The sequence below is a fragment of the Stenella coeruleoalba genome (assembly GCF_951394435.1).
Source record: "Stenella coeruleoalba genome assembly, chromosome: 4".
NCBI classification, from domain to species: domain Eukaryota; kingdom Metazoa; phylum Chordata; class Mammalia; order Artiodactyla; family Delphinidae; genus Stenella; species Stenella coeruleoalba.
In genome coordinates this window covers 130,676,346-130,693,783 of record NC_137149.1, presented here as the reverse complement: position 1 = coordinate 130,693,783, position 17,438 = coordinate 130,676,346, and the positions used below count along the sequence as shown (strand labels likewise).

The window sequence follows — 17,438 nt, the reverse complement described above, 5'->3', positions numbered from 1 at the left end:
AGGCTTGCCCCTTCTCCAACTCAAGGCTGGGGCAGATGCCACAAGAAGTGAGCTCATCCTCAAAGTCATCTAACCTCTGCGTACATGGAATGACCTTGTCCATCACAGACCCAATCATATCACAACACTTTGGCACAGTGGTTCTCAAAGTGCAGTCCAAGGACACCCCCCCGCCCCGCCCAGGGGTTACCAAGAACCTGCCAGAGAAAATGCAAGGTCAACATGATTTTCATAATAATTCTAAAACTGCATTTCCCTTTTTCACTCTCATTCTTTCATGAGTGAACAATGGATATTCCAGAGGCTAAATGACATGTCACAACAGATGGAACACAGAAGCACATATGAGAATTCAACTATCTTCTACTAAGTCAGACATTAGAGATTTGCAAAAATGTAAGACAATGCCATTCTCCTCACTAATTTCTTGTCATGGTAAATACAGTTATTTTTCATTTGAAAAACAAGGTTAACGTGACATGGCCTTATTACTGTTATTTTTTACATGTTAAACAAATATTTTAAATTTTTCTTAACATTAATTTCTATAATGGTAGATATCAATAGATATAAACCACATGTACTTTAGTATATTGGGGTCCTCAATAATTTTTAAGAGTAAAAAAGGGTCCTGAGACCAACAGGTTTGGCCTAGAGCATAAGAATGACAGATGGGCCCTTGCATTTAACTGACAAGCTGGGAACTTCTAACTAACCTTACCCAATACATGGCTCATCTTGTTTATCCTTACTCACCCCACACACAAGACTATTTCTACTGAAATATTGCCGTTGTCAATCTTCTGCTCAAACTGGCCCCCAACACACACGCCAAAAAAAATCTTTCCTTCTGCCAAGAGTCTAAAGACCTAACACTGAAGAATTATCTGTCCCCAACCTTCCTTCCTCCTTTTGTCCTCCACCAAAAGCATCCTTAAACTCTCTGTTTTAACCAAGCAGTTCTAATGCCTTGTATTTTACCTTCACTCTGACTTTGCATGCCCCATGAGCCCTACCTAGAATTCTGAGATACCTCCTCTCAAAGTATCCACTTCTGTCTGTCCTATATTTGGCCCCACTGCCTCTACTTAATATTGCTATGCTCTCCAGATTCCCCTACCCATAGGATTTACATGTTTAGCACTTACCGTGTGCTTCCTCGTATTACCATCTGCTCGTGAAAATGGATATCTCTTTAATAAGATCATGAACATCTAGAGAGGAAGGATGTATTATTTCATATCTTCCTCAACTCCTAGCAAGCTTCAGACACATTAAGTCACTCAACTTACAACAATCACTAACATGATAGATTAAGGAAAGGGCAGGGAATGAAAGAAGATTAGAAACTAGCACCTAGTGACTGAATATAATTCTGAGAAATACAAATTGATAACCTGAGACTTATTTACTAGGAACTCTGAAGAATCAAATTTTCTAGTCACAAGTTGCCTTGTTTATTCTATAAAACTTACCCGGCATCAATTCAGTAGAGCCCTGATACTACAAATAAACTAATACTGACATCAATGTTTCCAAGTTGCCATAAAAATTACAGCTATGGGCTATGGAGAAAATCTGAGTCTAAATTATGACCAAAGAACTCTAAAAATTTCAGAAATTAGAAGGAATAAAAACTTAATTATTTCCTTCTGCTGATATGACACACAGGTTCAATTTTAACATACTGTTTCTTTTCTACTATTTTTTTATTAATGTGTCTGCATCAAATAAATGGATTGCTGGCTTACTTTGAACTAAATGAGACATCTAGGTTGACTGAAATAATTTTAGAAGTTATATTGGTGTAAAATTTCTTGTAAAACGTTGAAGTTATTCATTCATTTAACAAATATTTCCTGAATACCTACTATATGCTAGACACTATGCTAGTTACAGGAATAAAGAAGGTGACTGAGATAAACCCAGTCCTTAACCTCACAATAGATATCACAGACTAGTACAGGGTTCAGATTTTTTTAAAATAGTAATTACAGTATGGCTCAGTAAGTGCTAGGGTAGGATCCATGAATGTGAAGAAGACAGAATAACTAACCTACCCTAAAGGAATGGGATTGTCCAAGGATTCCTGGAGAAAACAACATCTAAGATGAGATGTGAAGAAAAAAGGAGAAATAAAGTTGGAGAAATATGGGGGGTAAGGGTAGGTACTGCAGGGCCTTAAATACCAGGCAAGAAGTTTAGATTTTATTCTAACAGTAATTAGAAGCCATTTGAAGATGGTGAAATGATCAGTTTCACGTAATTGGGATATAAATCTGGCAGCAATGTGAAAGATAGGACACGGGGCAGCACGGAATGCCATGGGCAGCATAACACCAGGCACAAACAGAATGCAAGATCTGTATCTAATTAAATCTCACAACAATCCCACAAAGTAGATAAAATGATCCCCCCTACACTAAAGAGAACACTGGAATTTAGAGATATTAAGTAAGCAGTATTTAAGCTATTGTGACACGACTTATGCACGTTTGAAATGGGAAGTAGAGATAGAGAGGACTCAAGAATAACATCCCGTTTTTCAGCTTAGTCAGCGGAGAGTATGGTGACACTGATCAATGAGACTGACAAGACAGGATTACAATAAGTCCTCTACATACGAACCTTCAAGTTGCGAACTTTCAAAGATGCGAAAGTGCATTCGCATGTCCAATCACATAAGTTAGTTCACGTGTCTGGCGTACATTGTCATGTGCGTGCATCCTCTACAAGTGGTTGTGCTTTTGTGTACTTTACTGTACAGGACTGTATAGAGTACAGTAGTACAGTATCCTTAGTTCAAGCCCAGGATGTCCAGAAGCAAGCATAAAAGCAGCAGTGATGTAGCTGGTACTGCTAAGAAGCGCCAAGCGATGACGATGGAAACAAAAGTGAAAATAATTGAGGGAGTGGAGTGAGGCTACAAGATGGTAGATGTTGCGCATTCTAATAACACTGAACTCCCTGCTGTGCAACACAAGGAGCTTACTAATGAAGACCTGACGGAACTGGAGGCCCAGAGAAAGGACAAAGAGAGATGAGAGGAAGAAGTAACTGAAGAACCGAAGAGATTCACAACACGGGAAATGCGAAGGGGCTTTTCTTTATTTGAGGAGGCACTGTTAGTTTTTAAGGCACAGGACCCAAATTTAGAATGGTGCACGAAGGTTGCAGCAGCCGTTCAAAATGCAATCCAGTGCTACCATGTCATCAATGACGAGAAAAAAAGAGCTACTACCCAGACATCACTGGATCGCTTTTTCAAGAGGGTAGATAGAATTGAATCCAACAAGGAAGCAGAACCTGTGGCCTCAGTGTCAGACGTGAGTGAAATTGCAGCTTGCCCTCCGTCTCCTGTTGCTGACGATCCTTCAGCTCTACCATCTCCCACCTCCTCTCTCTCCTCCAGTCAGTGACTCTTCTTGCCTGTTCACTGGATGCCAGCCCCTGATGCCAGCTGTTGTACTGTACTACTGTATTTTTCAAGGTACTGTAAGATTAAAAATGTTTTCTTTATTTTGTGTGTTTGTTGGTTTTTTTATGTATTATTTGTGTGAAAAGTATACTATATAGCCGATTGTGTTACTTGGGTACCTAGGCTAACTCTATTGGATTTACGAACAAACCAGACTTACAAACGTGCTCCTGGAATAGTACTCATTTGTATGTAGGGGACTTACTGTACCAGAAGGTGTTGATGGAGAAAGGATGGAGTTGATGGGTTCCATTTGGGACAGGTTTAGACCTGCTGAGTTGGAGAGGGGAGAGAGTTAGACATCAGTCGGCAACCAGGATGTGCATGGCTAAGCCTCAGGAGAGAAATGTGAACCAAGCCAACCTAAGCAGAAAGCACCCACAGACAGGTGATAACTGCAGCCAGAGGAGCGACTGAGGTTGCACAGAGAGAGTGTGCAAAATCAAAAGGAAGAGTGCTTAGGATAGAACCCCAAGGAACACCGATATTTAAAGGATGAGCAAAAGACACTGAAATTGAAAAGAAGCAGCCAGAGAGGTAAGAAAACCAAACCAAGGTAGACACAGCTGTGGGCAAGGAGAGGATGTGTATCAAGTAGGATGTGTTCAACACTGTCGAAATTAACACAGAGGTAAAGCCTGAGAATCTCTCATTGTATTCAGCAATAAGAAGGTCTGGGTGACGTCCTATAGAGCAATTTTAAGGAAGTATTGGGGACAGAGCCATACCGCAATGTGCTGAGGAGTGTCTGGAAGGTGAGAAAATGGAATAGACTTCATACATGTCCACCACCCAGTTATATAAAGAAAGTAAGGCATGAAGACCATGGGATATTCAGGGGATTCATAGCACAGGGGCCACGCTAAGGCAGCACCTGCCTAAAACCAGCACAATGGAGAAGAACTGAGGATTCAAAATTGGCACCTCTGTTCTCCCAGTCAAATTTGGGCACCTGGTGACTTCTGCCAAAGACTTCTTTGTGCCTCAGTTTCTGGGGAAACTGCTATGTCCCAATTCTCTCACACAACACTGTTTGGAGTATCAAATGTCAATGATCAGGAAATAACATTGCAAGGTTGAAAAATAGCTTGTGAAGAAATTAATAATCTTGTTTTAGAGCTAGACCTCACTATTGCAGAGACAGCTCCAGCAGGAAAAATAGTAATAATAATTTTTTTTCTTGTTTTCCTGAAACAAAAGAAATCTCAGCAGAAAATACCTTCCTGCTTTCAATGATTGTACTGTTCCCAGTGGCTTCAGGAAACTAGCATCAGTTCTACTCTGACACCGAGGCACTTGGATGACATCTGAGGCACAAAGATTTTTGGAAAATAAACCAGCCCCTCCGTGGGAGGATATTCTTCGGTATATGTGGAGCAACAGTGGAGAGACAGCCTGGGTTTTGAAGTCTAGTCACTCTGGACTGGAATCCTCACTCTGCCACTTCTGAGCTATGACTCTGAGGGAGGTATTCAACCTCGCTGAGACTGGGTTTCCTCATGGGAATACCTAGAGTACTCACCCTGTGAGATTAAGAGGCTTAATGGGATGGTATATAAGAAGGTACTGAGCACAATGCCTGGTACATGATAAGTACTCCATAAATGTTAACTATCACTGCTATTAGGATAGGACCTGCTCCCTCTGCTGGAGTGAAGGTCCTACCTGAACATTTACTTAAAGGGCATTCATCCCAAGATTAGGGACAGAGCCAGTGTCTAGACTTTCTCAAAAGATGTGTAGGTAAAGTAACCAAAGAATATACATGAATTCTGAGATCCCTGCTCCTAAAGAAAACTGCAGAGCATCATGATTTGATATTCAAACTCAAGTACCTGGTATCATCAGTAGGGTGCATCCCTTAACAGAAGGGTCCATGTGTTTTCTAGCATATGTGTTCAATATTCATTTAAAGCAGGATCTGTTACCCAACTCAGAATCGTCTTACTGATTTTACCTCTCTCTTTTTAAGTTTGGACTAACTTCTCTTTCCCTGTCCCTGAAGAGACACATCCCTGACTTATCATAGTCAGACCAAAGTGCCTCCTGTCCTCTTACCTGCCTCCCAACTAATAAGGTCACAGCTGAATGTGGAGGACCCTGGGTTCTTCTGGCCTGCAAAACCCATACAGAGGTCCTGAGGTAAATCTAAATTTAAAAGCACAATTACAAGGCTTCCCTGGTGGCGCAGTGGTTGAGAGTCCGCCTGCCAATGCAGGGGACACGGGTTCGTGCCCCGGTCTGGGAAGATCCCACATGCCGCGGAGCGGCTGGGCCCGTGAGCCATGGCCGCTGAGCCTGCGCGTCCGGAGCCTGTTGCTCCGCAACGGGAGAGGCCACAACAGTGAGAGGCCCGCGCACCGCAAAAAAAAAAAAAAAGCACAATTACATCAATTTCTACAAGTATAATATGGATTTCCAATCATTCACATTTCAGTATTGATGTAAAATTTGGACAAAAATAATAAAACAAAGCCAACTCCTAAATATAGCCTCAGAAGTCCTCTGGGAGGACCTAAGGTTTACATTTTCAGGAGTTCACATTTTTCAGGAGTTTATTACTAGTGCTTGATGAAAGGGAGGAAGAGACAAATGGTAAAAGCCTTTCTCAAGATGAGTCACCACTGAAACCAAAGTCACTGGACTGATGTATTTCTCACTGAACTTTTTATTTCAATTAATCCTTACTGTCTTTTTATAGCCTTGCTTTCCTCAAAGTTGAGTAACCCTAAGGTGCTCAGGCCTCCAGTGAAAGACAATTTTGTTAAGGGTAGTTAAGCTATTGTTAAGCTATATCAACTAATACAGTATTATAATATAATAACTATGCATTGAGCATACAGTTTGAGCCAGGCATGATGCTAAGTATTTTACATGCATTGTCTTTCTTGTTATTATTTTTTTAAGTAATACAGGTAATGGGAAAAAACAGATTGTTTGAGTTACTACATGTAATACACATAGTAGTAAATATAGAAGTGCCTAAAATACAGCGATACTCAGTAATTATTATTATTGTTCTTATATTTTCGTTCACAACCATCCTATGAGTAAGGTTCATTTTTTCAATTCAAAGACGTGAAAACTGAGGATTAAAGAGGCTAAGTCATTTGTCTGTGATTCCCAGCTAATAAGTGATTAGAATTTCAGCACAGGTCTGTTTAAACCCCAAGGACAAATTGTTAACCATTATGTCGTATTCCTACTACAGTTAGAGACCTAAGAAGCCCACTGAATATACCAATGACAAGTGTATTATTTTTGAATAGGTTCAAAAATAGAACTAAAACAGAACTAAAGTCTTAGAGGCCTTATCAATGCTCACTTGGTTTTTTTATTTCTCTAACTATTTAGTTAAGTATAAAAAAAGTCAAGGTATTAAATATTTGGACTTCAAAGGCATAATACTACTTTTCAGGTTAACACCTTTGATCTAGATTCACAGATTTTTGTTTTTGTTCTCCTTAAGCTTCAGGCCAAGAAAAACAACAGAGGACTTTTGGAAGGAGACAGAAACCAAACTAAACAAGGCTCCATTCTGAAGATTTTCTATGTTCCCACATCCCATCATCACAAAGGTAATTCAGTGATAGTTTCATTTCTTTATAAAATAAACCTCAAGGCTCGGCAAACCCATTTGGCTCCTGAAACAGACAACTGGGAATAGTTTGAGAATAAATTAATTAGTTTCAATTACAAACAGGAATCCTACCATCATCTGAAGTTGGAAATGGGAACACTCTCTGAAAACTACAAGTTTCTTAGGTTGTCTAGAGTTTAGTAACATTCTTTTTTTTTAAATAAATTGCATTGTAAATGATCCTAATATTAACTGTGTGCACTTAGTAATATGGACAGTCGCTTGAGGACATGCCACTGTGAATCCAAATAACTGGCAAACTCTTGTTACCAATCACATCAGGCTACCCTCATTAGGGGGTTGCTTTTCTTTACCCTGAGGAATGCCATTCCTTCTCAACTTCAGGCCTGTTTTCCATGCCTATTTACATTCCTATTTTCCACCCCCGACCTCTACTACCACCAAAAGAAATTTAACACAGAGGTTTCAAATGTATATTGAATTTAAAGAAAAAACTCTTAAACTGCAGTCATAGTTGAGAAGCAACGGGTTTTTATGATGGGGAAAAAAAGTCCCTGACCATCAACATCTCCCAATGTGGGCATCACCTGGAAACAGAGAGATGGTGTGAACCATGGAAAGCATAGAAGCTGAAAATCTCCCACCCAGCTACTCTACTTTGAATATCTCTAGAGAGAAATAAGATCTATCTCAATGAAGGGGAAAAGTTTACCACTCCCTCTCCTGGTAACTGTGTGAGAGCTCAAACTCCCATCTAGCAGCAATGAGATTCTAAGAGTTAGTAATTCTGTTAGAGTTAGTACCTCTGTTAGGGTTAGTAATTCTCTTAAAGTAATCTGCTCACCTACTCTTCCCTCATTGCTTCAACTCATTCCCTAGCACCGATGCACAGTCCGCTTTCTGCAGTGTTGTGCAGTCAGCAATGCAGCTGCTTCACAGGCATGAAAAAGGAGGACTTACAGGATTAAGAGGAACAAACTATTATGTATAAAATAAGCTACAAGGATGTATTGTACAACACAGGAAATACAGCCAATATTTTATAATAACTATAAATAGAGTATAATCTTTAAAAGTTGTGAATCACTGTATTGTACACCTGTAACTTATATAATACTGCACATCAACTATACGTCAATTAAAAAAGAAAAAAGAGGGGCTTCCCTGGTGGCACAGTGGTTGAGAGTCCGCCTGCCGATGCAGGGAAGACGAGTTCATGCCCCGGTCTGGGAAGATCCCACATGCTGCGGAGCGGCTAGGCCCGTGAGCCATGGCCGCTGAGCCTGCGTGTCCGGAGCCTGTGCTCCGCAAGTGCTCCGCAACGGGAGAGGCCACAGCAGTGAGAGGCCCGCGTACCGCGAAAAGAAAAAAGATAATTAACACGTTAAAAAAAAAAAAAAAAAAAAAAGGATTATCTGCCAGAGAGAAGATGGCAGAATTTTTTTTTTAAAAAAGGAGGACTGGGCTTCCCTGGTGGCGCAGTGGTTGAGAGTCCGCCTGTTGATGCAGGGGACACGGGTTCGTGCCCCGGTCCGGGAAGATCCCACATGCCGCAGAGCGGCTGGGCCCATGAGCCATGGCCGCTGAGCCTGCGCGTCTGGAGCCTGTGCTCCGCAACGGGAGAGGCCACAACAGTGAGAGGCCCACGTACCGCAAAAAAAAAAAAAAAAAAAGGAGGACTTACATTCTAAACTGCCTGAAGAGAGAGTGAATTCATTGGCAGAATTCTTCTAGAGTAAAAGTGAGAACAGGACTGAAAAATTTAACACTAGACATGGATGTTTCTCCCATTACCTGCAGTCTATCCATAGAAGAAGAAGCTGATTAATATGCCTTTCTCCAGGAAAACTTCTGAAACTCAGAATTAGGAAAACTATTGTTGCCAAAATATTTTCTCCAAGAAAAATTCATTATATAAGAAAGAATTAAAGAAATTTTCATTCTATAAAAGAGAATTCATGTAACCCACAAGAAAATTCCTCTTGTGATTAACAGCACAGACACATTTGGCACAAGCAGATGTTCATCCAGTAAGTATTTTAAAAACCAAAACAAACAAGCAAAATCCTCCAAAAGGAGAATTGACTGACTTGTAACTCCTCCACAAGGTGTTTCCCAGAAGCCTCCCACAGAACATGGCTCCCAAAAGTATTTGTTTGGCAGCAGCCTAGTGATACGTCTTGTAATATTTCTTTCAGTGATTACTTAACTACTGAAGTTTGCCTTGCATACTTTTCACAAGTTTCCACCTTCTTTCTTTTTTTTTTTTTTTTGCCGTACGCGGGCCTCTCACTGCTGTGGCCTCTCCCGTTGTGGAGCACAGGCTCCAGACGCGCAGGCTCAGCGGCCATGGCTCACGGGCCCAGCCGCTCCGCGGCATGTGGGATCCTTCCGGACCGGGGCACGAACCGGCGTCCCCTGCATCGGCCGGCGGACTCCCAACCACTGCGCCACCAGGGAAGCCCTCCACCTTATTTCTTAATTAGATTATAAGCTCTCTGAGGACAAGGACCTGTTATCATCATTGTAGTTTCTGTAGTCTTAATACTGTTCCCTTAACATGACTAAGCAATGGAGCTACATAAGCGACTGATGATTTGTAACTTCTACTCATAGATCAAAATCTGAGATTAACAGTCGCTCTGGCTAGGGAGAGTATGATTTTCTAAACTATAATTCAAAAAATCCACTCTAGGATTTAGGACTGCCTGAGGTTTTACCACTTCCTGTGTGATTTTGGTCAAGTACTTAATCTCTCAGCATCACATATTTCTCATGTGTAAAATTAAGTTAATAATGGTATCTGTATCACAGGATTGTTGTGATTTTGAAATGCGTTAATACAGATAAAGTGGTTAAGAGTTATGTCGCACAGGAAAAATCCAATAAATCCTAGATATAATTATGTTATGGACAAAAGGGTCTATGTGACTCCTAGGGTAGTGGGTAAAGATGCAAGTTTGGGAGTTAGAGATGGAAAGAATGAAGGGTATTTTCTCATATGGGTCCCAATCATCCCTGGCACGAAAGCAAACTAAGCTCTTGACGTCACAGTTAAATGAATTATGAGTGTCTCTCATTTTCCTAAAACCTTCTGGAAACAATGATCACACTGTACACAGTCAACTTAAATGAGAGTGATATAATATATCAAAATAGATCCACTGTCTTGAAGGAAAAGCCACCGGAGACCTAAGCACAACCTGGCCCTTCGGTCCGGCCTTTCCTGCCAGTTTCTCACCTGAACGAGCAGGTTGGAAGGCATTCCTAGAAGATTTACCCCCCCATTTCTCAGAATATAAAGGAAAAAAAAAAAAAAAAGAGGGAGAGAGATGCTCTTTCTCCCCTCCTTCCATGATCAGTGCTTCCCAGAACCTCCCTCATCTAATGCACCGTTAACCCCCCAACCCAAGAAAAAGTACACTGAGCAACAACAAGCTATGCGCACAACATGCATGTAATGACCACACACATACACCCCTTCTGTTTGCTACAGACCGCTAGCCTGGCCATCCATTGAAGTAAGCCAAGAGTTACCTCACTGCCTCTCCCTCTGGCATCCTTGGGCCATAAACTAATGAAAGGAAAGATCTAACAATAGTTAAATGACTGACTGCTACAGGCAAAAGACTGAAGTAGAAAATATCTACCTTTGGGGCTTTTGCCTACTCTTCAGTCACGGCTGCTCTTCCAGAAGAAGGCAGAGCTTTTATGTACCTCCTGACGGCCTCCAGGATCAAGCAATCATTACATCTCCTACAAACCACTGCAGTTTCCTCCTCAGCTCCTCTCTGGACCCACTCCGACACTTTCCACACCCTCATGCAGATGAATTTTCCAAAAACACAAGCCTGATCCCATTCCATTGTCTCTGAAATTCTTTAATCAGACATATCCTTCTATCGTGCATTATAGTTACGCGTGCACATGTCATACGTCTACCTATTAACTGTAAAGTCATGTGAGGGCTCAAATTGCCTTACTCATATTAAACCATCTTCACTCATTCATTCAAAAATATATATAATGAATACATGTTATGTACGAGGCACTACACTAGCCCCTAGAGAGATGAGTCAGATCAATCCCTTCAATCTGTTCAAAATCATATTGGGTGTGTGTGTTGGGGTCGAGGAGAAGCCATATAAACAGAAATTTATAATATGTATAAAATTATGTCCATATTATAATTGCAATATATAATATGTTATGATTTCATAGGCACCAATTAATATAGGGTCACATAAAAAGGGGCTCCTACTAAACCCCTGAGCAGGCTAAGAAAGGCTTCTCGGAAGAAGTCATGTCTAAACTGATACCTAAAACATAAGCACACATATAGGGCGAACCAGGAACTACCGGCAGTCCATGAAGACTGGAATAATAGCAAAGGATAAAGCTTGAGAAATATACAGGAATCAGATCATAAAAAGGCTTAAGCCACATTAAAGTGTTTAAAGTTTATCTTGAAGGCATTTAATTGTTTTAATAAAATGAGCAATATGATTAGATTTGTACTTTTAAGGGACCACTCTAATCAGAGTATAGTAGTTATTTGAAATATTTGTTGAACACATGAATAGCTAAGTGTCGTTAGCATAATAAAAAATTTCAAGAATTCAAAAAGACAGCAAATCAGTGGTGGTTGTGATGCCCCAGAAAGGTTTTATGGAGTTTAGCTGGGTTTTTTTAAAATTTAAGATTTTGATAGGGCAATTCAAGGAAAAATAGGACATTGCAGTTGGAAACAGGAAGGGTGCAAGGAAGATGATGAGGTAGAAAAGTGGTTGAGTAGAAGTATAAGTGATTTCATAGAAGAATGAATAATTTAATTGAGTGAGTGCTAGGTCTGGGCAGGCAGCTTAACGTCTCAGGGTCAACCTTGCGGTGCAGAGCCTCAGAAGTCAGCCTTCAGATTTAGATTTCACCAGCCAAGAGACAGTTCATGGAGGAGATCTGAAAGAAGAGAGGCATACTCCAAGTATTGCTTTAGGAAGATTGAAGGTGAATTGAAAGGGATTTAAAAACAAAGTTCAGGCAACCTGTGAAAGAAAAAAAGAAGATGCGCTGCAGGATACGTATCAAATGAAAAAATAAAGCTAGGAGAGAGAAGCAAAAGTCTAAGGTTGAGTGATGGTGGGAAACAAAGGTTGCCGCACATGCCAACCTGCCACACCCACACCCACATCTCCATCACGCCCACTAAGCCTCCTCAGGAGACTGAGTTATTTAAATGGAGCCATTTCCACTGCAGCTTAGTGTGATCATTTAGAGGTGAGGTGTTCTGAAGGAGAAATTAAGAGAAAAGACCACTTGGAGAATGAGAAAGGAACATCTGAACAAACAAAAGGTGGCACTGAGCCCATTCTTAAATCCCCTAAATTAATCACTCAGGGCATTCACTCAGCTGGGGCTTCCCTTTGTATTTTAGAAACTCCCTGAGATACAGCAGACTTACACTCAGTCATGGGCCCCAGAGACCCCTTTAGATAAAAGAACTCCCTCCTCTCACTTGTTTGGGTTGCTTCTTCTACCTGCTCTTTGTACCCTCAGAAACCATAAGAAGCAAAACAGTAAACTCAGTTATTCTATTGTTTCCAGTTTGAACTCAGGTCACTTTGATATCCCAAAGCAACAAGTTCTTTTAATAGTACTTAAGGACACTGAAAAAATCCTAGAAGACCTTCCAAAATTGTCTCAATTTTTAGTACAGTAGTCCTATTACATGGGAAAAGCTGACCTAAGCCCTCATCTAAAGGAACAATGTCATCTGTAAACAGATCTCATAGAAGATTCAATAAATCCCTGGCCCAAAGAAATTAATTCTATCTTTTCAACCTTCTGCAAAGTCAGAAAATCAAGCTTTTCACATATATTATTATTCTACTTTGCTGCAGGTAAGGAAACTAAAATGGCATTCTTTAAGGTATGGAGATATTAACAGCCCTAAATTTTCCTCCAAACTGGATGACTTCCTACTGGAGCAGAAATAAATGTCAGCAAATTAATAGATTCTTCTGGAATGGCATTTCATTCGACACCATTTAACTGATGATTGTTTTCATTAGGACTTTTTAGAACATCCAACAGATGTTCGCTAGGTCTGATTAAGTGATAAATTTTCCACGGCTTCCCTTTATTTCCAAACTATGGGCTTCTTCCCATCTCTTTTTGATGCCCACAGAGGCCATGATGAGGGTAGTTAAATATGCAAACAGAAGAGTGAGAAACAAGGTGTCAACATACTTATAATTTACCTATTGAGGTGTCCTACTTACTCATAAACTGGGACTCATACTGCTAATAAACTTAAGCAATTTTCCTAAATTATTTAGGTGTATTTTCCAGTGTCTTTGCCAAGGCGTGGCTCAGCGGTCTATTGTCCCTTTATAATTCATCAACACCTCCAGACATTGCGTGGCTCAGCAGTCTTTTGTTCCTTTATAATTCATCAACACCTCCAGACATTGCAACATAAGGAGATAATTTAAGTCAAAACAATGTGTGGGCTACAGATACGCAGCTGCAAGTCAAGTCCCCAAGCTTCTTTCCAAGCATATGACCGCCCCTACTCCTACCTAGAAATGCTTTAGTCAGGTCAGCTGTTTCCCCCACTTGAAGAGACTGCAGCTCGACAGAAAATACTTAGAAAGTTGTTTGCTTTATTTTCTAAAATATCAGTATAACATGGGGTCATTTCAGTTTTTCCAATGTATCATTTTTTAGACATTGAACCAACTGTAATGCCATGCCAGAACTGGATCTATAGTTTACTAAAGAACATGCATAAGAGGACCACAAAACCCTTCTAGATCAAAGGGAGGTCACTTTGATCCCTCATGGCATCAGAGCCTTATACTTCTTGAATACTGCATGTTTTAAATGAGGTAAGATATTTCTAACAAAAAGAATGCCAAACTATAATGTTATTAGCAAGGAATTTATCTGATTAAAGTTTCCCTAACTGTAATCTAAGGTCAAATACATTGGGAAATGCTAGATTTCCAAGAGTGGAATATAGTATGCAGCATTTCCCAAGCAACTTGGACCACAAAAACTTTTTGTAACACAAACTAATATCACGCAGAAGTGACAATACAGAAAATACTGAACACTGCCATTCATCATCAGTTGTCACTGGAACCAGAGCAGAAGGAAAAAAAATACCAAACCACTGAGTAAACAGAGTTTTTAAAAGTAGAGAGAAGTTTGGGGGAGGATGCCAAAAGCACACTTCGCTTACTTCACAATTTTAAGAAATAATCATAGAATATTTATGACGGAAATAACGAAGAATCTATAATATCATCCTTTTTGCAGTTTACTAGCAGGTATGGTCTTAATTGCTCCTAGGTAACTCATGGTGACCCTTAAATTTTAGGAATTACCAAATGCCTGTATAATACTGTGAATATGTCCTAAGATAGGTTTGTTTGTTCGTTTTTGAATGAATGAATGAAAATTCGAATCAAACCCTTGACCTGACAGATGACTAAAAGCTATGGCTTTAAACCCAGTTCGACCCACCGACTGGATGCTTGATCTTGGTCTCAGGGCCCCCCTCGGCCTCCCTATCTCTATACAGTAGGCCCTTCAGACCCAAATGCCTCGGGTAACGTACACCAGAAAGACACAACTACATTACATCTCGATAGCAGTCGTTACCCACCGAGCTACTGTTAACGAGGGTGGCCTGTGAGCCACTGTCTCTGCCGGGAAGACTTCAGGACGCCATTCCTATCTAAAACGCCATTCCTATCTAAGATGCTTCCCGCTCTCGACTACTTCATAAACTTTTGCATAAAACCTTATAACCACAAGCGTCTGAGGACTCAGTTCATCGGGCATAAAACTGCAATTTCTGGCTTCCTCGTCCCCGCCAGCACTTTAACCCCGGCCAGAGAGACAGGTCTAGTGAAAAGCAGGACCCGCCTCACACTGGAGAAACGTAACGAAATTCTTTCTCCAGCACTTTTCCCCATTAAACAGCGTTCCTGGGCAAATGGACGTCTCCGGAAACCCCGGCGGGGAAGGGCGGCCGGGCCCGCGCCCTACCTGGTTGAAGTGCAGCTGCCCGGGCTCGGGGTCGCCCTCCACAGGGGCGGCTCCCAGCTGCTCCAACAAGCGCCCGAGCTGCGCCGCCGACAGGCTCAGGTTCGCGCCGAACACGCTCAGCACATCCTCGCTGAAGGCGAGCGCGGGCCCCGCCGCCTCCCCTCCGAGGCCGGCGGCCGCCAGGAGCAAGAGCCCAGCCACCGCCCGGCCCGGGGCCATCCTGGCCGGGGCTGCCCCTCGCGGGCCTGAAACGGACTGGAGCGCACAGGGAAGCGCCGGGCGCACCCGAGTCGGTGCCCAAGGGCGCGGGTCAGGCGTCGGCGCCGGTCCGAGTCAGCGGTGGCGCGGGGCGCCCTTGGTCCTCCGCCGCCTTCGAAAGAGCAGCAGCCCGCGACCTGCCGGGCATTGAAGTGGCGGTGCCGCTGGGGGTGGGGAGCGATAGACAGAGCGGGCCCCCGGGCCTCCTGGAGAGCCTGAGATAAAGAGGACAAAGGGGGACAGAGATAAAGGCCACCCGGCTACCGCCGGCCGTCCCCGGGAGCACTGCGAGGCCGAAGCCCTCGAACGCCCGGCCGGGCATGGGGCCAACTGCCCCGGAGCCGGGTTCGCAAACGTCCCAGGATTAGCGTGCAGTGTGATGACACATGCTCTTTCCGGATAGAAAGCCCTACACCGCGCCACTTCTTAGGAAGAACTTAAAGTACATGGGCTGTAGAACCCCACCTCCTCTTCTTTCTTTCTGCTTAATTCCCTCACAGCAAACTTATAAGGGGTGAGACGTGTAGCCCCCAGGAAGCTGCAGGAAATGGCCCCTCCGGTGTCCTGGGGTTTGAGTGTCTAAACGGGACCCTCCCTCTCCCAGATCTCTTCTCTGCAATGGCAAGCTAGTAGGTTAGCTAGCCTGCTAAGCTCTCACCTCGTCTGTTTGTTTCTCCGTCTGTTTATGTCCACGTGAGTCAGTCTCTCTCTCTCTCTCACTCTAACACTATCCCAGGCAAGTCCGCTGTGAAACTCCGAGATCCTGCCCTGCGCTCTTTACTGATAACTGGAGGCTCTGTCCCCGCCTCCCTGCAGCACGTGGTGACACATTCTCCGGCCTGAACTCCCGCGCGCGTCCACGCCGGGGCGCACAGCCTCTGGCCGTCTCTCCTGGCTGCCGTGGCGCATTCCCACCCTCGGCAGAGCCAGCTCCCCGCCGTCCCCCCTGGGGGTTACCTGAATGCCACCTCCTGGTCCGTATTCCTAGCCTCCTTTCTGGTCTCGATGGTCTCTTTGTTAGCTTGTTGAAACCAACTTCCTGGAATAGAGTCTGGAACCCTTTGCATTGTCTAAGAGATTAGCAGGAATTGGTTTTTTGTCTTACTTAACATCAGGAGAAAAGGGAAACCAAATCTGTAGCGGTGGTGGCGAGCTCTCTGAGCCGGCACTGCTCAAGCCGGCCCTTCCTGACGCCGCGAGGGATATCCGCAGATCAGAATGAATGTTTGTTTGTTCAGATGAGGGTTCAAGAAAAGCTGACTTAGGTGTGAGGTCAGCAAGCTTGTGCAAAGTGAATGCGGTGTTTGAGGGCAAAGGTTGTGTCTAGTGGCTACAACTGTCCAGAAATAAAGTGAAACCACGAATCACTGTTACATGGCTAAGGACAATAAGAGGAACTCAAAGCGTTCTTCTTGTCTGTCATGGGGGAAGAGTGCACAGCCTCCTAAAATAGCACATTTTAAAAGAGGCACTTAGTCCAGACAAAAGGCAGGGGAAAGAATCTCATTTCCCATGAGGAACTTAGATGATGGAAGAAAGAGACAGGGAGAGAAAATTCCAGAAGGATGAACATCCAAGGGGGACATAACTGCAGGGCTGTCATATGGAGAGGGTTTAACTGTGTTTTAACTACAGAGGGCAGAAGGCAGCAGTAACAAGGCAAAGTTACCAAGAGGAAAGTTTCTGCAGAAAATAAGGCACAACTTCTTTGGGAGGTAGTGATTTCCCCATGATTGAAAGTGATTCAAACTCAGGGGTATGTAGGATTCCTGCCTTGGAGGGAGATCAACAAAATGATCTTGATGGTGTGTCCTTTCCAACTATAAAATCTGTGTATTCGTTGATACTAATTTACAGAATTACATTGGTGCAAAAAGGGCAAGTATCTCACCCAAGGGCCAGAAATAAGTTCATGTCACACTTCAGCTCTTAAATTACACAACTGATGGGGACTCTTCAAGATTTTTCTTGGATCCTTAAATATAGTTTGTTGCCTATTTTTCCTTTGACCCCAGCAACTCAAGGTGATCTTGGAAATCAATGAAC

General features: G+C 42.6%; 1 protein-coding gene across 3 annotated transcripts in view; it reads right to left on the bottom strand.

The window, feature by feature from the left end:
• SLC39A8 (solute carrier family 39 member 8) overlaps positions 1-16,430 on the bottom strand; it is a 72,595-nt gene extending 56,165 nt beyond the window's left edge. For 2 of the 3 annotated variants that reach the window (XM_079919682.1, XM_079919684.1), the window contains exons 1-2: positions 16,051-16,430; positions 15,135-15,607 (exon numbers count right to left, since the gene is read on the bottom strand). In XM_079919682.1, the coding sequence (XP_079775808.1) occupies positions 15,135-15,353 (219 nt within the window). In that variant the 5' untranslated portion in view covers positions 15,354-15,607; positions 16,051-16,430. Of the gene's footprint in view, positions 1-15,134; positions 15,709-16,050 lie in introns of those variants that run through there. The other variant, XM_079919683.1, reaches the window with a different exon arrangement.
• Between the last annotated feature and the right edge of the window lie 1,008 nt (positions 16,431-17,438).